The sequence below is a fragment of the Falco biarmicus genome, chromosome W (genome assembly GCF_023638135.1).
Source record: "Falco biarmicus isolate bFalBia1 chromosome W, bFalBia1.pri, whole genome shotgun sequence".
Classification (NCBI taxonomy): Eukaryota; Metazoa; Chordata; class Aves; order Falconiformes; family Falconidae; genus Falco; species Falco biarmicus.
Genome location: NC_079310.1, coordinates 19,515,756 through 19,535,408, shown reverse-complemented (window position 1 = coordinate 19,535,408; position 19,653 = coordinate 19,515,756). Strand labels below are relative to the sequence as shown.

At 39.9% G+C, this 19,653-nt stretch overlaps 1 protein-coding gene across 3 annotated transcripts in view; it reads left to right on the top strand.

Moving 5' to 3' along the window:
• Positions 1-16,401, top strand: part of LOC130141976 (E3 ubiquitin-protein ligase KCMF1-like) — a 52,487-nt gene extending 36,086 nt beyond the window's left edge. For 2 of the 3 annotated variants that reach the window (XM_056323345.1, XM_056323343.1), the window contains 5 exons: positions 649-788; positions 5,579-5,680; positions 9,576-9,750; positions 15,110-15,389; positions 15,785-16,401. In XM_056323345.1, coding sequence (XP_056179320.1) covers positions 649-788; positions 5,579-5,680; positions 9,576-9,750; positions 15,110-15,389; positions 15,785-16,037 — 950 coding nt within the window. In that variant the 3' untranslated portion in view covers positions 16,038-16,401. The remainder of the gene's footprint in view (positions 1-648; positions 789-5,578; positions 5,681-9,575; positions 9,751-15,109; positions 15,390-15,784) is intronic. The other variant, XM_056323344.1, reaches the window with a different exon arrangement.
• The last annotated feature ends 3,252 nt before the right edge of the window (positions 16,402-19,653 follow it).

Sequence of the window (19,653 nt, the reverse complement as noted above, 5' to 3'; positions counted from 1 at the left end):
GAGTGATGCAATTTAGTATGAATTTAGCATGGTTTGTTAAATCTTCATGATCAGTTTGTCTCATGTTAATTGCTAAATCAGTAGCTTAAGGGAGGCTGCTACTTCAGTAGTCAAGAAGTGTTGAAGTATTGAAACTGGTATGTAACACCTCCTTTTGCTTCACTAAAATTTCCCCATATTGTTAGTTAACGGCTATGGCACCAATATCAACATATTGTGTGCTGGTGTCACTGAGGCTTTTAAAATTATAATATTTAATATAAATTTGCTGCAAGTAAGGCTGTGAGAGCACAGTACATCTACAGTGATCTTATATGTAGTACAAGCTCACCTATAGTAAAAACAAGGGTGGAGGGAAAAGTGATGGTTTGGCAGCACCATCAGACTTTGCTCTTCCTGAATATTAGAAAGTTATGTTGTTTGCTAGTGAAAATTGTGTAGTCTGTCTATTCTTTTGGAAGTTGAGTCATGGAACAACTTTATAATATTGGCATATGCACTTTGTGCAGAATTAATATGTTTATTTTGATTAAATAATGGATTAATTTGACAGTGATTACGTGCACATAGGTGTATATATAAAGAGGTTATATAAATATAATAATGCTGCTTGAAAATAATCCCTCATAAAATAACATCTTTTTCCAGATTTGTATTATGGTGGAGAAGCTTTCTCTGTAGAGCAGCCACAGTCCTTTACTTGTCCTTACTGTGGAAAGATGGGTTATACAGAAACATCTCTTCAAGAACACGTTGCTTCTGAACACACAGAAACATCATCAGAGGTGGTAAGCCAAGTCACTTCAGCATTGCTTTTCAATTACAATGAAAGTATATAAAAAATTCCGGAAAATGAGTATTTTTTTCTTGAAATATGCGTTCATTTAAATACTGACTAGGAAGGTGTGTACCATACATACACACCATGCTGGTGTTTTCCCCTCTTGACTCTTTGCGCTACTAACAGTCCCCAACATAACGACCCTACATCTGTCTACAATATCACCTTTACCTCTACAGACTCTCACAGTACTCTCTCAGCAGTCTGAGTTAAGGTTATGCAGCTGAGTCCTTGGATCCTTGGTATGCAGGCTGCTAAATACTGGTGTTACAGAGAGGGTTAAACCCTTTTAAAAATAAATAGCTTTTAAATATATTGACTCTTTATAAAAAGTGGCCCTTGCTGTTTCCCTTTACCACTTGATTTTCCTGATTATTTCAACAATAACGATTGGTGCAGAGCAATTATACACTGTAATAATAGACTACTGGAACAATTGTTTTGCTTCTGGCTTTCTCAGTAAGATTCGACTTGGGGAAATTAGTTTAATTTGTTGCCAATTTAAACAGAGTAGGACAACGAGAAATTAGAACAAATCTAAAAAACACCTTCCCCCCCACCCCTCCTTTCTTTCCAGGCTCAACTTCACTCCCAACTCTTCTACCTCCTTTCCCTTCCCTGAGCAGCACAGGGGGACAGGGAATGGGGGTTGTGGTCAGTTTATAATGCTTTCTCTGCTGCTCCTTCCTCCTCACACTCCACAGAATCACAGAATGGTTAGGGTTGGAAGTGATCTATGAAGATCATCTAGTCCAACCCCCTACTAAAGCAGGTTCTCCTAGAGTAGGTCACACAATTGCATCCAGGTGGGTTTTGAATGTCTTCATAGGAGATTCCACAACCTCTCTGGGCAGCTTGTTCCAGTGTTCCAGCATGGGGGTCCTCCCATGGGATACAGTCCTTCATAAACTGCTCCAACGTGGGTCTTTCCTACAGGCTGCAGTTCAAGAATAGACTGCTTGCTCCTGCATGGGTCCCCCACAGGGTCACAGTTCCTGCCAGAAAATCTGGTCCTGCAGGCACTCCTCTCCATGGGCTGCAGTTTCCTTCAGGGCACATCCACCTCCTTTGGTGTGGGGTCCTCCATGGGCTGTAGTGTGGATATGTGCTTTTCCAGGGGCTGCAGGGGGACAGCCTGCCTCACCATGGTCTTCTCCACAAGCTGCAGGGGAATCTCTGCTCTGCTGCCTGGAGTACCTCCCTCCCCCTCCTTCACTGACCTTGGTGTCTGCAGGTTTGTTTCTCTTGCATTTCCTCATTCATCTCTCACAGCTGCTGCTGTGCAGCTTTTTTACCCTTCCTTAAATATGTTACAGAGAGGTACTACCACCATCACTGAATGGCTCAGCTTTGGCTGGGGGTGGGTCTGTCTTGGAGCTGATTGGAACTGACTCTGTTGGCCATGGGGGGCAGCTTCTGGTGTCTTGTTACAGAAGCCCAAAAGAGTCTTTAATATGTACAGCAAAAAAAAGGAGCATGGTGCAGATCAGATAAACTAATATTAGAACAGATAAGTTAATATTGTGGTCAGCAGTGGTGAAACAGCTATGATAATTATATGTTCCCTCTAATATGCTCTGGTCAAATCTTTCATTGTCTCAAACCCTTTGATTCCCATGTTGGGTACCAAAAATGCTGGTCATGGTTTTACCCTGGCTGGCAACTAAACATCACACAGCTGCTTGCTTACTTCCCCCTTTGCCCCTAGTGAGCTTGGGGGGTGGGGGAGAATCAGAAAGGTAAAAGTGAGACAACTCGTGGGTTGAGATAAAGACAGTTTAGTAGATAAAGCAAAAGCTGCCTGTGCAAGCAAAGCAAAATAAGGAGTTCATTCACTCCTTCCTATTGATAGGCAGGTGTTTAGCCATCTTCAGGAAGAAAGCAGGGCTCCATCACACATAATGGTTACTTAGTAAGACAAACACCATAACTCTGAACATTTCCTTCCCTCCCCTTTTTTTTTTTTCTTCCCCATGTTTTTTATTGCTGAGCATAATGGCATATGGTATGGAATATCCCTTTAAGTTGGGATCACCTGTCCCAGGTGTGTTCCCTCCCAACTTTTTGTACATCCCCAGTCTACCTGCTGTTGGTGCAATGTGAGAGACAGAAAAGGTCTTGATGCTGTGTGAGAGCTGTTCAGCAATAGCTAAAACATTGTTGTGTTATCAACACTCTTCTGGTCATAAAGTAAAAGCATAGCACTAATATGGGCTACTGTGAAGAATTTTGACTCTATCCCAGCCAAAACCACAAGTATTTGTATAAATAGGGAGGTGATGGTAATAAGAGAACAAATCTAGAAACTGTCAACTGTGATGTTTGGAGCCTAACTGGCTTAAGGCTTTTTAATCATCTCCTGGATTTCATTCAAAGTAATATGGTGATCTGTTAATTTTAAGGGATGTTAAGAGCATGGCTGCCTTCTCCAGTCCAGGATTCCCTTCTGCTCAGCTGCTGAAGCCCAGACCTGGGGCCTCTGTCTAGGCTGAGGGATGCAGCTGCCAATTTCCTGTTTGCAGGTTCAACCAGTAGTGAAAGCTGAGCATATATTCCAGAGACCCATACACACACAGACGACACTGACATGGCCCATCACACAGACAACCACTGACATGGTGCTGCCTTCAATAACACCTACATGTAGGACTTGCATAAAACATAAGTATAAGCAGCCATGTTCTCCTTCTTCCTCTTCAGCTGGTAGAGACAGAAGGTCACTAGTGAAGGTACACATATGATATACTCTCTATATTCACATGCGCACACACATTCGCTGTGATCCCTTGAGTACTGGTGTGGCCCCCTTTGTCCACTACCACGCCTGGATTCCAGGCACTTTTACCTGCTTCACAGGTCTCCTACTTACCAGCTAGTCCAGCTTGATGCTCACTAGCAAACACTTGTGCACTTGTCTCACAGGCACTCTACATTTGCAGGTCCCCCTGGGAATATCCACACAGACCCTTGCCTGCTTCATACTACTGCCTAGACTTGAGGCTCCTCCCTACTCATTAGCTTGAAGTTCAGCTTGAAGTTTGCTAGCCAATACACACATGCTCCAGGTTTGGGGAAGATGCAGACACCTCCCCCCCCTTTCCCTCAGCAGCTGGCACCTCATGGTCTGTGATTGGTGGTCCTGCTCCAGCCACCAGTGCTGGGCCCCTCACTCATGTTGGTTCCTCCCATCAGCTGTTTTTGGGACATACCATTCCTGGCCCAGTGGCTGGAGGCAGAGACCACAACTTGCTCCAGTAGCTGATGTTAAGACCCCACTCAGTCTAGTAGCTGACACCACAGGCCAGGGGTGCCTGCACCCCTGGTCTGACTGGAGTAGCCGGCAGAAAATTCACTCATGGAAGCCCCCCCTAGTAGCTAGTACTCCAGGCACAAAGTTTCTGGTACCTGCCCTAGGTCTAGAGAGCTATGGCCCCTCCAACTACTTATGCTAAAACTCTCATTTGTTCCAGTAGCTGACACCATAGGTTACAGGGGCACCTACAGCCCCAGTCTGACTCCAGTAGTTGGCACCAAATTTCATTCACACATGCTTGGGCCTCACCAGTAGCTGGCACTTAGTCCTTGCAGCATACATACACATGGGATAGAGTGAGATTATGCAGAGAGATTGTTAAGATTTAATAAGAAGATATAAAAAGACAGGACAGACTGCGGTGATCAGGCTCAGGGCTCAGCCAGCCAAACATACTCACCAGCTCTGTTTTACATGCGACTGTCCCATTTTATATCCTTTTCCATCTACCCTTCCATTTGTTCCTCCCTGCTGTCCCTTCCCCTGCATGTCTTTTCATTGGTTTGTATGGTTCTATTGATTCCCTCGCCCCTCCCAGTCTGGTGTCCAGTGTCTCCCCCCTACTTTACAGTCTTATCAGTTGCAAAGTCCAGGTTCATTTCTCTGGAAGTGTAGTTAAGATCTAACGTATTGCGTGGAAGTTTATCCTCTCTGGCTTATTATCCTGTGATCTGTCAAACTTTAAGACTGGCCTGCAAAACTGTTGCAAAGGACTTTTAAGGCACGCTTCTCTGAGGTAGATGCAAAGTCACTGGGAGGAAAAATAAAAATAATAAATGAAGGTTACTATGGCAGTAAGTGTCCCCTAGACTTTTTAAAAATGTGTGTTTAGGCTTAAGGAAAAAACAAAACTATAATGTCATCTCCCAAAATACTTGGTAGGAATAAGGAGTTTCTCTTCTCTGCCAAATCTCTACTTGCATGTTACCTAAATGGGTAGTCTCAGTGGTGATACTTTAATGAATATTCTATCTGGATTTCTCTTTCCCACACTTCTCTGGTGAGATGAATAATTTGCTTGGGGATTCAAAGAGTGGTAAATGAACTTGATAATGTCATATGCAGGTACATACAAGCAGTAATCATGTGTAACCAGGCCTGCTGTCTGTGTTGGAATTGACATATAAAGACAAGTTTGAAAGCCAAAACATTGCAGATAGGATTTGAAATTTTTACTTTTTGGTTTCTGTGGTATTATTAAAAGCATAATTACAAAGAAAATTGGGTCTTAAAAAATACTAAAATTAACAGCTGCCTTTGAACACATTTACTGTTTTAAATCTGTGGCTGTTTAAATATAGGATTAAAATGTGATATTTAAAGTATAAGAATCCATGTCAAGTGATCAACTCTGAATTATGTGTTTTGTGATTTGTGTAAAGAAATTGGTTGTGTTTGGGTTTTTTCTCACTTTGTTTTTTCAGATCTGTCCAATATGTGCAGCATTACCTGGAGGGGATCCGAATCATGTCACAGATGACTTTGCAGCTCATCTTACACTGGAACACAGAGCTCCTAGAGATTTAATATCCTTTCCTAAGTCGAGGGAAAAGGGATAGACTGTTCCTTATGATAGCTATAACTACTTGTTTTGACTTCCGTAGTTAAGTGGCTACATCAGTTTTGCTTATTTTTTAGAATTGATGTTTAGTTATAGGGGGTCTATATGTCTGATTTTTTTATATGTATAAATATTTATATCTATCAGACTGTGAATGGGCTTTAGGTGTAGCTTGACAATGTGGGTGTGTGTTTTTGTTTTATTCCTGATAGGAAAACCTTTTAAAGATGTTTTTGAATACCTAGTTGCTTCTTTCTGCACTGCAGTTTTTACCCTTCCTTGTCATTAGTTTTGATGCCGCTTTGTGTATGGGAAAGCAGCAATCTGAATGCAATAGTGTATTATAAGTAATTACAAGACCAAAAGCAGCAAATTTCACCAAAAGCAAATGTGTTAGAGAATGTTTTGAACTTTGAAATTGAGTGATTTTAAGTGTTTGGTTAGTTTTATCACCATATTTCATACAGTAGTTTCAGCCTGGGTTTTATTGACTTTTTTAAAGCTGTAACTAGAAGAGCAATCAGGAGACTTCCTAGGGATTAGGGCTGTCTTTCAGTTATTTGCAGATTGTAGTGATATAACTACTCTTAATGACTGAAGAGCTCAAACTGTCAGTTTCTTTGCACTTTAAGTACAATTTTCTTTTGTGCTACTTGGTCTTAGGAATAGTAATGTGGCTTGGTTTTTGCTATACAAATACCTACAACATAATTTCAGAAGGTACTCTTACTTCATGGAAGTACAGGCCATCATGAAAAACTCTTGTTAAGTGATTTCTATAAATTATTTATCTTTCTGTATCTCATTTAAAAATCAAACCAGTATAATTTGATAGTGCCTTTTTTGTTCAGGGCTTCTTACAAGGAAAAAAAAAAGTTCATTATATCTACTGCTAGTAGCATTAGAGGAAATGGTTTCACTTTGGTTGTGATCTGTATTTACATTTAAATTTGTTAGCATTTAAATTGTCAGTCCAAATTACACAGTGACTTCCTATTGAAGTGGATGAAGTGTTGGATTAGAATTCATGCTTCTGGAGTTTTTCTTCCCCCTCCCCACATCAGTGATGTCAGATAACTTTTAATTGGGAAATGTGTGTTTATTACTAGCTACATAAGAGCTAGAGAAATCAGATTAATCTTTTCAGTTACTGAATAAGGCCACAGTGTCAGTCATCACAAATCTGATGGGGGGGAGCTTTATAAATTAGACCATGTTATAAATAATTATAGAAAATGCACGTGGAAGTTTCTGTACAGCGTTGCTTTAGCAATCAGTGTTGCCAAGTCCACAAAACTTGATAGAGAAAATTTTTCTGGACTAGCTGTTCCATGTTGAGTGCTATTTCATGTCTTCTGACAGCTAAGCCTAAAAGGAAGAAAAAAGGAGGAGAGATTTTTCCCCCACCCAGTTGCTAGCAGTTTAGGAAAGGATATTGTTTTCTGTGTAGCAGTTAGAAGGATTTTTTTAAGATGTTTTAAATGTCTGCACGTATTTCTTGTGAGAATCCTGTGCAGCCACTGCAAGATATCACCTTTATTCCTGGAGACTCTGGACAGCTCTTTAAATTCCAGTTTCTTTCTTAAACAATTTTCAACTGGTTTACTGTTTAAAACATGACTTTAGTCTTGACCGTGTAAATGGTTCTAGCTGGATTGTTTTCAGTATATGTTTGCAATGAATTAAGAGTTCCAAATGCTTTTTTTTAACCCTAACATAGTTGGGTGAGACATCAATATACTCTTAAATAGTATTTAAATAATGTTGTTTATCTTAAAAACACTTTTAAAGGTGCAGTTAGCAGCTACTAAGATCCTTTTCTAAATGAGACCAAGGCTGGAATTGTTTAAAGGATTTATATTAAAGATGTTCTAGTTTTCTTATTTCCCCAAGTTTACTTGAAAAAAAAATCCCAGAACAGGGGCATTTTTCTGTCAGATGTAGCTGGAGAAAGCTTCCCAAACTGCATGAGAGTATTAGTCAATCAGTAAAATATTACTGACAACGTTCTATCACTATGTTGTGGTTTAACCCCAGCCGGCAAGTAAGTACCACGCAGCTGCTTGCTTACTCCCCCCCCCCTCCCATGCCCCTGGTGGGATGGGGAGGAGAATCAGGAAAAGGTAAAACTCATGGGTTGAATAAGAAAAAAATAATAATTGAAATAGAGTAAAATATAATAATAATAACAACAACAATGTAATGAAAGGGAGAGAGAAAGAGAGAGGAATTAAACCCAAGGGGGGAAAAAAGAAAAAAATAAGTGATACGCAATATAGTTGCTCACCACCTGCTGACCAATGTCCAGTCAGTCCTCGACTAGCGATTGGCAGCCCCTGGCCAACTCACCAGTTTATATACTCAGCATGGCATTCTGTGGCATGGACTATCCCTTTGTCTAGTTTGGGTCAGCTGTCCTGACTATACACCCTCCCAGTTCCTTGTGCACCTGCTCACTGGCAGAGCATGGGAAACTTGAAAAGTCCTTGATTTAGAGTAAGCACTACTTAGCAACAACTAAAACATCAGTGTGTTATCAATGATATTCTCATACTAAATCCAAAACACAGCCCTGTACCAGCTACTAGGAAAAAAATTGACTCTATCCCAGTCAAAACCAGGACATGCTGCCAGTATCCAGTATCAACAGATTCAAAGGAGGAACAAACCAATCTGTGCTAGACAACTATATTCTGTCCTAAGGGAGATATTTTTTTCCTCCCTCCTAAATCCTGCAAGTGAAATGTTTTATGCTCTGTAGCATAATATATTTGAAAGAGTTAATTCTTCCTGAAAGTATTTATTATAGTAACTGGATATTCTTGCCAGAAGAAGTCTAATAATTTCTCAGTCTTAAATTTCTCAACTTAGTGATGTCATGAGGAAATTATTTCTACACCATAATCGTACATTGTGGGATAAGTACATTGGGTCCCAGTCTGCTACAAATAATAGATTTTATACAAGTGATAAACACACTATTTTTGAAAATAAGAAAATTGGACATAAGGTGAGCTAAAGCTACTAATTTAGAAATTGGAAAAATAAAATATGTCCAAGTACATTATTTCCTAGCTTAGTAGTTAATTGCACTAGTGCTTCTTAAGATAAAAGGAAGCTTTAGATAGACTTTCTTGGGAGAACTCATATGTTAACACTGTTCTGGGAAAGATCATCTTTAAATGATTTGCTGATAGTCTTTTAATAATGTATGAAAACACTTATTTCAATTCATAGCTTTTATAGACATCTCCTAAGAAATGTGGGAAATAAAGTGAAAGGGCTTGTTTTCATAATTGGAGCAAGTGGAATTTGTGTGGAGAATGAGAGGGAAGATGAAGCAAAGGGGTATGAGAGAAGTGCTGAATTTTCTGTTGATCTGCAGTTCCTTGAAGGCTGGAGTGGGTGACATTCCTTGGATAAAAGTATAAAATGCAATAATTACTGTGTGCTCTTCATAAGAATGACAGTAAAACTTTTTAGATTATTTTCAGTATTTAAATACCCTTCTTTCCCAATGTTGATGTTAAAACCCTTATGTCTATTGAGTAATGTGTTTTGCTAAATATGCATTATCAGTTTAAATTACCTAGTAGAAAACTTTGATCCAGAAGGCAGAAAATCCATCCTGACATTTTTTTAGACATGATAAAAAGCCTGGGAAAGATGAATTTGGTGCAAGCAGCCCTGGGTGCCATGGGTTCATATCTATAGGTCTGACTATCACTGTAGCTATGATTGCATCACACTTATAAAGTTGAATCAATGAGGAATAGTGTGTTGCCTTATTATTCCACCTTGTAAATATTCTTGTTATTTAATACTTGATAGCAAAAGACTTTTCTTAACTGCTTGGTTACGATGAATCTAGTGGTGTTCGGCACGTACGTAGAATGTTTCACCCAGGCCGGGGTTTGGGAGGCCCCCGTGCACGTAGATCAAACATGCACTTTACTAGCAGCTCCACCGGTGGGCTTTCATCTTCTCAGAGTTCATATTCTCCAAGCAATAGAGAAACCATGGATCCTATAGCTGGTAAGAGCTGTAACCACTGATGTTAGCTCAGAGTCCTTAAATAGACTTTGAATCAAAATCCAAGATGATAATAGTTGCCTTGGGTTTTTGTGTGTTTTAGGAAAAAAAAAGGCGCTTCCCAATGTTGTAATTGATGGGTGTTTACTGTTGAAAAGTATCTTTAATTGGACTGTCTACAGGGACTGAACTTGGAACTTCTGAAATGAAAAACACTCCCCCTTTAGCTTGTGCTTTCAAATGTAGAGACTTCTAGGTTCGTTCCCATGACTGACTTGTCCACAGAATGGTTGAAGTTGGAAGGGACCTTTCAAGATCATCTAGTCAAACACAATCCACCCACCCCACCCCTTCCTGAGATAGGCCACCTAGGGCAGGTTGCCCACACCATGTCCAGTCAGGTTTTGAATATCTCCATGGATGGACTCCACAACCTCTCTGGGCAACCTGTTACAGTGCTTGACCACCCTCACAGTAAAAAGTGTTTTCTTGTGTTCAGATGGATTTCATTTGTTTTAATTTGTGCCCATTGTCTCTTGCCTTGTCAGTGGGCATTACAGAGAAGAGTCTGGCTCCCTTTCCTTCGTTCCCTCCCATCAGGTATTTATATACAATGATAAGATTCCTCCCCCTTGAGCCTTCTATTTTCCAAGCTGAAGAGTTCCAGGTCTCTTAGCCTCTCCTCATGATATGTATGTATGTATTTTTAAATGTAATTGTTTCTAACCACCATTAACTGCTTCAATGCATCTAGCTTTAATTTGCCATGTGCATAGAGGTATTAGAAATTAATCTTATTTTTTTTAGTGCAAACAAAGTACTGTACTTGAATTCATCAAGATGAAATTTGTTCAATTGGAATATTATTGATAGACATTTAAAATGTGCTCAGTTTATTTTAAAAGTACAGTTTGGATGACAGGCTTCCTGATTTTTTAGGAGGTCTTCTAACACTTCTAAAATTCTTAAATAACTATTTTAACAAGCGTTTTATATAGAGCTGAGTGACAGCCCTGCCTTAAGATTGTGCAAGGGGAAGCCTGAATTCAACCTTGAGCTGACTGACGCAAGTAACACACGAGACAAAGGAGGCTCGACCATTGTCTCTGCTCAGGGTAGAAGGAAGGACCTTCCCCTAAAGTTCCCCTATGTAACAGATATGATGCTTTGGAGTTGGAGAACGAAGAGCACATGAGTAACAGACAGGATCCAGGAAGGGACAGGCAAGGAAGGAGGGGTGGGGGGGACTTCCCTCTATGTAAAACAAAAATGTATTGACCACACGGAGCTGTCCTTGAAAAACTGCGATGAGCAGGTTGGGAGCTCATGGGTAAAAATTAGGGGCCAAGCCAACAAAGGAAACCTTGCGGCTGGTGTTTACTACAGGCCGCCTGATCAAGGGGAGCCTGTTGATAAAGCGTTCTTACTTCAGCTACAGGAAGCATCACACTTGCAGGCTCTGATCCTGCTGGGGGACTTCAACCACCGTGACATCTACTGGAAAATTTGGATAGTTTTTTAATCCGGATGATAGACAGCCTGACCAGGGCTACACCAGAGCTAGCAACTAGACCTGTTGCTTACCAACACAGATGAACTAATTGGAGAGGTCAAGATTATTGGCAGCCTGAGATGCAGTGGTCATGCCCTGGGGGAATTTACAATCTCGAGGGATATGAACCAGGTGAAGAGTAGAGTCAGGACCCCAAATTTTAGGAGAGCATACATTCATTTCTTTAAGGAACTAGTGAATGTGACCTGGGAAACTGCCCTCAGGGATAAAGGAGCGGAGCAGAACAGAGCTGGCAGCTCTTTAAGGACATCTTTCTCAGGATGCAAGAGCTCTCGATTCCCATGTGTAAAACTCAGGGGAGGAAGGCAGGAGACCAGCATGGCTGAGTAAGGACCTCCTGGTCAAACTAAAGTGTAAGAAGGAAATGCACAGGCAGTGGATGCAGGGACATGTATCCTGGCAAGAATATAGGGACGCTGCCTGGATGTGTAGAAATGGGTCTAAGAAAGCTAAGGCACAGCTGGAGCTGAATTTGGCAAGGGATGCAAAGAATAATAAGAAAAGCTTCTACAGGTACGTTGGCCAGAAAAGGAACGTTAAAGAAAATGTACCCAGCCCCAATAAATAAGACATGTGAACTAGTGACAACCAACATAGGGAAGGCTGAGATGTTCAACACTTATTTTGCCTCAGTTTTCAATGGTAATCTCTCTTTCCACATCTCTTAAGCTCCTGAACCTCAGGGCAGGGACTGGGGGAATGAAGTCCCTCCCACTGTAAGAGAAGATCAGGTTTGAGACGACCTGAGGAACCTGAACATACATAAGTCTATGGAACCTGACAAGATGCATCCCAGAGTACTGAGAGAACTGGCTGATGTAGTTGCCAAGCCACTCTCCATCATATTTGAAGTGTCACAGCAGTAAAGTGAAGTCCTCAGTGACCAGAGAAAAAGGGAAACATCATGCCCATTTTTAAAAATGGTAAAAAGGAGGACCCTGGGAACTACCAACCAGTCAGCCTCACCTCTGTGCCTGGTGAGATCATGGAACAGATCCTCCTGGAAGACATGTCAAGGCACATGGAAGGCAGAGAGGTGATAAGAGACAGCCAACATAGCTTCAGCAAGGGCAAATTGTGCCTGACTAATCTCATGGCCTTCTATGATGGAGGAACTGCATCAGTGGACAAGGGAAGAGCTATGGATGTCATCTATCTAGTCTTTTGTAAGGCCTTTGATGTGGTCCCCCACAACATTCTTGCCTCTAAACTGGAGGGAGGTGGATATCACTGATGGACTCTTAAATAGATAAGGAATTGGCTGGATGTCTGCATCCAAAGAATTTCAGTCAATGGTTCAATGTCCAATTGGAAACCAGTAATGAGTGGTGTCCCTCAAGGGTCTGTACTGGGACCAGTACTATTTAATATCTTTATTAATGACACAGTGTGATTGAATGCACCCTCAGCAAGTTTGCAGATGACACCAAGCTGAGTGCTGCAGCTGATTCACTAGAGGAAAGGGATGCCATCCAGAGGGACCTTGACAGGCTTGAGAAGTGGGCCCATGTGAACCTCGTGAAGTTCAACAAGGCCAAGTGCAAGGTCCTGCATCCAGTGTGAGTCCAGCTCTGGGGTCACCAGTACAAGAATGACATGGATGTGTTAGAGGAGGGCCACAAAAATGATCAGAGGACTGGAACATCTCTCCTATGAAGAAAAGTTGAGAGAGTTGGGGTTGTTCAACCTGGAGAAGAGAAGGCTCAGAGGAGACCTTATTGCAGCCTTTCAATATATAAAGAAGGCTTCTAAGAAAGACCGAGAGATACTTTTTACCAGGGCCTGTAGTGACAGGACAAGGGGCAACAGTTTTAAACTGAAAGAGGGTAGATTTAAATTGGACATAAAGAAGAAATATTTTTATCATGAGGGTGGTGAGACACTGAGACAGGTTGCCCAGAGAAGTTGTAGATGCCCCATCATTGCAAGTGTTCAAAATCAGGTTGGATGGGTCTTTGAGCAACTTGATCTAGTAAAAGATGTTACTGTCCATGGCAGGGGAGTTGGACTAGATGATCTTTAAAAGTCCCTTCCAACCTAAACCATTATTTGATTTGTGTCATATTTTGGTCAGATTTAGGAGAATTTTCAAGGGGAAGATGTCTCATTTTTAATTTGCAACAATCACGCAGGCATGTGTTTAGGATTTGCAGATATAATCTGTATTTTTTCAACTTTGTGATTTTGAAAAATAAGTTCTCTATAAAGAGGTAAAATCAACTCCTTGGTTGATTTTTATTTTTTAAAAGATCTATATTTTGTCCTAATGTTAAATATTAAGATATCAATGTTACACTCATATAGTTAAAGATAATAAGTGTCAGGGAAACTTCAGAATTTCTGCCTTTGGTTCAGCCTCACAAGGCCTTCCCTTTTAGGAGCGTGTTTAGTAAAATGGTACTCCTTTTAGTCTTGTCTTTTATTTTTGTTGGTGGAAGTAATATTATTTTTTTTCATTCAGAGAATGTAGTGCAGTGTGGATGGCTGTCTCTGTCATGCCAAGCCTGTGTCTCAAATTCACATCTCTACCAGGGTTCTGTTAAGCTGTACTCAAAGTGATCTTGCAAACAGTGTGGATAAATACATCTGTCTTACCTGGCAGTGTTATAAGTCTTCCTTTGTATTATGGTAATAATTAGTACATGCTACCAGAAGTTAGAACTTGTGCTTGTAACAGACCTGTAAACATTAGTTATTCTCTTTGTGGTGGTTATCAGTAATTAGTGAAATAAAGTATTATTGATAGTTAATCTGAATATAATTAGCTGTGCTGATTAAAAGTGACTTGAGCATTTACTGTTGGCGTTCCAAGTGTTCCTGATGAAAAGAGCTACTGCATTGTGCTTTATTCCCCTAAGAAAAGCCTAATTTCAAAGGATTATATCTTGAAAGTAAGATGGAAGGAATATTTTTATGACCTGTAATAATGACTTGCAGCTTTAATGAGGGTTGGATGGATAGGGGGAAAAAATAATCTACTATTTCTACCCTCCTTGCATCAAACATAACAGAGTAGTACTCAACTTTGTGTGGAATGTAATCTGTAGTAAATCACTGAGCAATAATTTATTATTAACATTTGTTTGGGGAAATGCTTAGTATGGACAGAATTTGTCACCGTCTTAATCTTTGCAGGAAAGGAATCAAATGACTTTTTTTTCATTTTTTTTTATTGTTAGAATTTATCTTTTTTTCCAGTAGAGGTTGAAAGACTCACAAAAAACTCCCGCTGTGGTCAAATATTTTTCATATAAGATAACATTTGAAAAACCTTTCTGAACTGAATATTTTCTAAAAATGTCTGGAATTATGCTATAACATTTGTCTTTTCTGCAGCACAGCTTCCCTCTGGAATATGCATTGAAGGTGCATGGGGGTATATAAAGCCACCAACTGAAGAATTGAAGTGGTTTCTTATTCAATAACTATTTTGACTTGAAGATAAAATTTTAGAGAATTGTTGCACAGGATATTGCTTATATGGTATTCCTCATAGGTTTACTTTTATTGGTTTAAAAAGCTTTAAACTTTGACTCTCTTATTTATGTATGGTTCTTTACTCTAGATGATTCTTAATCTTCCTTACCCTATGGGGTTTGAGACATGGGATGTTTGTAATGGATAGCCCATGTAGCTTTTTGAATCAATACAATTTGTTCATTAATTTAATTTCTGAAAATTTTTAGAAAGCAAAGGAATTGATATACTGGTATTCAGAACATATTTATACTGCTGTGCGATATGTATTTAACCAGATTTCACTGTAGAAACTTTTCTCTCTTCTGGCAGAGCTTTTATCTCAGTTATCAGGTGTGAGACGTTCTGCAGGGCAGCTGAATTCTTCTGGCCCTTCTGCTTCTCAGTTACAGCAGCTGCAGATGCAACTGCAGTTGGAGCGACAGCATGCACAGGCAGCAAGACAACAACTGGAGACTGCACGCAATGCAACTAGACGCACTAACACAAGCAGCATCCCCACCACTCTTACACAGTCTATAGCAGCAACCAATACATCTAACACGGAAAACAATCAGCAGACTATACAGCATTCCCAGTTTCTTCTTACGAGGTAACTTGTTCTGTGGTTTTAACTCTTCTGCCATGAGCACTTAAGGGATGACTAGAGAATTTTAACATCCCTTAAAACAAAACCCCTCTGAAGGGAAAGAAACTTCAGAAATAGCTATTTTTTTCCTTCAGCCTTAGAGTCTACTTTTGTGAAGTTTTTTGAAGCATCTAGGAACAAGTTTGTTAAACGTCTGGATTCTTGCATCAGGAGTGTCAGGTGTTGTCAGATCTGTGTGTGTCAAGAGAAGTGCAGCAGTACCTATATTGTTTCTCAAAGGAACGGCTTTCAGATGTTGTTCAGCATGCATCAGTCCAGCTGTTTAGGCAGTTAGTGAAAGCTCATTTTGTTGATGATACTACATGTCCTGTCTTCTCTCTTTCTGTGATGCCATGCAGGTTGAATGATCCTAAGATGTCAGAAGCAGAGCGTCAGTCAAAGGAAAGTGAACGGGCAGACCGCAGCTTGTTTGTTCAAGAGCTTCTACTGTCCACTTTGATGCGGGAAGAAAGTTCCTCCTCAGATGAGGAAGAACGGGGAGAGATTGCTGATTTTGGTGCTATGGGCTGTGTAGATATTATGCCTCTAGATGTTGCTTTAGAAAACCTAAATTTAAAAGAGAATAGTAAAGGAAATGAGCCTCCTCTTTGATGGCATCCCACTTTGCAGACAATGTCCTCTGTGCTGTATTTGCCAATGAAAGTGGACAACAACTATTTTGGGTTTGTTTTGGTGATTGTAATTTCAGGTCTGTCACTCTTGTTACGTTGTGTACATTCAAAGGAAGAGAGAAAAGATATATATGATAATCATTTCCACTTAACCAATTTTTACTTTTAGCAGGTAAATATAGGTTGCAGAGAAAAAGCTCTGCGTCCTGTAGCTTGACGTGCAAAAAGCTCTCCTAATACTCCACATTCAAACTGAAGAGGAAAAAATGAAAAATCTCTAATGAAGCTGCTGTGTGTATTTATGAATATTAATGAATAAAAATTGCTTGGATGGTTTACCTTAACTACAGCATGATTTTTTTTGCAGCGTGCATGAGTTTTAGTGACCTTGTCATTTAAAAAATGTAAGTACAAGGAGTAAAACTATAAAATCCCAAAGCTTTCCCATTATTCAAAGGTAATGTGACAAAAAAAAAAAAGAAAAAAAAAAATAATGCTCGCTAGCAGTTCGTGGCTGTGAATTAGCCTTTTGAGTAACACATGACCAGTAACCTTTTTATGTGATCTCCCTGCGTATTGATGCAAACTCTGCAGCGGGCTATGTTTTTGCTTCCAGAGTGTGACATTTTGCTATACTATGACCAGTATGTTGCCCTGTTAGACATCATATCCATGTGGAATCGAACTTTGTATTCACCTGTAGGAGACAAAACCCAAGGGCCACTACTGGAATCTACCACAAAGGGCTTCTGTGTGCCCTAAACCCACTTTTTTTTTTTCTCACCTTTCTTTAAAGTTTTCCTTTTTATGTTAAACATATTTTATTTAGGTGTAAATGATTCCTATATTTGCTGTCGGGGGGGGGGGGGGGGGAGTTAACCTGGATTATGTTGTCTTAAAGGTTCTAAGCCTTCACAGTCCTTATCATTTTGAGTTATTTATGTACTTGCTTCATAGTTTGCAGAGACTCCTTAGTGTCAGGAGAGCTTGAGGATTTGACTTCCCAGATATCTCCATATGTTACAGTTGAATTTTTAATGCTAATTCCTATCAACTTTTATTTATTGGGGTTTTGGGTTATATTTCTGACATAAAAAATAAAGCCTGTTTAATTGAGTCATGCTACCCATTTGCCTATACTGTTAATCCTATAAGTTTTTTTGGTATGGATTATTATAATAGCCCCAAAGCAAGGGACAGCAAGGCTTTAATTATTTGGAATGTAAAGTTAGCTTATAAAGATAAAAATGCACACAACTTCTGAAAATTAGACTTGAAAACCTGATGATGTTCCTAAGAGAACTGTGATATGTATGTTCATCTAAGATAACAGCAACAAAAGAAGCTACCCCATAGGTTGACATTCGAGTTCCATTCTTATTTTCTCAGTTCTCAGTTTCCGATTGTTTCCATTTTGTACTGTATTAGCGTTGTTTGTCTTTTAGTCTCTGCAACAGAAAATGTTTTAAGAGAACATAGTCTTATGGTTATCTCAGGAGTTACCCTCAATAAAGATTAATTTTTAATTGATTGTTGAGGATGTTAAAAAAAAGCCCTAAAAATCAAACTGCAGTCTTTTCAGACACATCTTCTGCACATTACAAAAAGACTCAGTTCAATAAAGCATTTTAAGGGCTGTTGTTCAGTTGATTCTTTGATGATGATGTATTATCCAGATAGCTGTAGAAGAAATTCTGGAATGAAACTGTCCTTCACAACTGTATGCAGAGGTAAAACCTTGGGTGATTTACGTAAACACTTTTTTTTTTTTCTTTTTTAAGTGCGTATTCTGTGCAGTGCATGTAGCAGTGATTAAGCATGTAATCTTATTGTTTCATAGGTACATGCACTGAATTTCTAGAAAAGGCTTGCTTAAAAGCAGTATCTCAATGAATATTAATTTTTATTTAAAATATATATATAGCTGGTCTATTGAAGATGTTTACATTGCAGGGTTTGCAAACTCCATTCTTCTTTTACATAAAGCACTTGGAAAGCCTGTGAACTCTTACTGTCCATGTTTATTATTAGAATCTGAGTATTAGATAGAATCTGGCTTACATTTAAAATTTAATTTAGTTACTGCATTAACTCCTCTAAGAATCACAAATGTGTTAGATTTTGTTAGCTTAGAAATAATGCCAAACAGCGATTGGGGGAGTGCTGTTCTAGCATTCTGCCGATGAGTATTTGCAGGGAAGTGTTCTTCATTGAAAGAATGTTTCCCAGAATTATATTATTGTTACTTTCAAAATACTGATGTTTATTTTCATAATGCTGTGGGCTAAAGTGAAAATAGCCTTTGAGAACATTTCAAGGGGAGCCTGGATGGGATATCACAGAATTTCCTACCTTAAGACCACTGCTTCAGAAAAGAGGGCCCTAGCATTTGGCATACCTGACATTCACAAGAAGTCTGTTGAATACTGTGCATTTGTGTGAGAGAAGTTTGTTTTCCCAAAAAATGAGGCACAGCCTGTGACAATCTTTGTAGAGAGGCTACATCTATGAATAGAAAACACATCTGGAATTTGGCGTGCCTCTCCTATGAATTTGCACCTCAGAGCTCAGATGTGGCTTGCTTCTGCTTCCTCTGCTTAAGAGAGAGTAGGGTGCCCATGTGCCCTTAGACTGAGTCTTGCAAGATGGCAAATGAGAGACTACCTGTGTAAGGATGTTGACCTTTGTGTGTGTGTGTGTGTGTGTGTGTGTGTGTGTGTGTGTGTTGGCTCTGGAGACCAGTGACCTGCATTCCGTGCTGACTGAAAGCACTGTAGCTGGCCTTAGTGTGATGCTGATATTGAGCTTACAAGTGCTGCAAAAATGATCCCCTTTTGGGGAGATAAGGGCATATTCATATATAGAAATGGGAAGAGATGTGAACTTTTTTGAAGCTGTTGGGGAACAAGTCCTGCTTTAGGTGCCTGTGTGTCGCAGCACTCTCCAAACTATCAAGCTGCAACAAAGTCTTTTACCATCTCATCCAGCACACTCTTCATACAGTTCCTCTGCTGCCTTCTCCTCATCTCGCCTCATCCAGGGCACATGTTCTCTCCCTTCTCTCTGCTTCTTCCCCCTCTCCCTTTCTTGGCTGCTCTCTCTTCATTGGCTCTCAACCACTTAACCAGCCACAGCTGCACCTTATCTACATCTGCCAACCCACAGTTGTATATTATCAATGCTAATTAACCCAGCTTCATTCCACTACACCTGTGGGTACATATGTTTAGTATGTATGGTGCAATTCAGACTATTTGCAACTCTTCTAATCTGATTTAACCAGGTGTTTTTTTCATCTGTTTGGTATTGTGCCAGAACCAGACATTTGCATGAGGTGGGTGGAACATGGAACAGAATGAAATTGCATTTTAACTTAAACATCTCTGGGGACTTGGAGGTAATCAGTCAAATGAGATGGCCAGGAGGTGAAGTGGTTAACTACATCTTACTAGTATTATAACTGGTTCTGGAGACTGTCAGACCTACTACATGTCTCAGTAGAAAGCCTTTATGGCTGTCACTACTTTCACTGGGTAGTTTCTCTTGGAAATCAGGCTTTGCTCTTCCCATAGGAGCTTCTTGGTTCTCTCACTTCT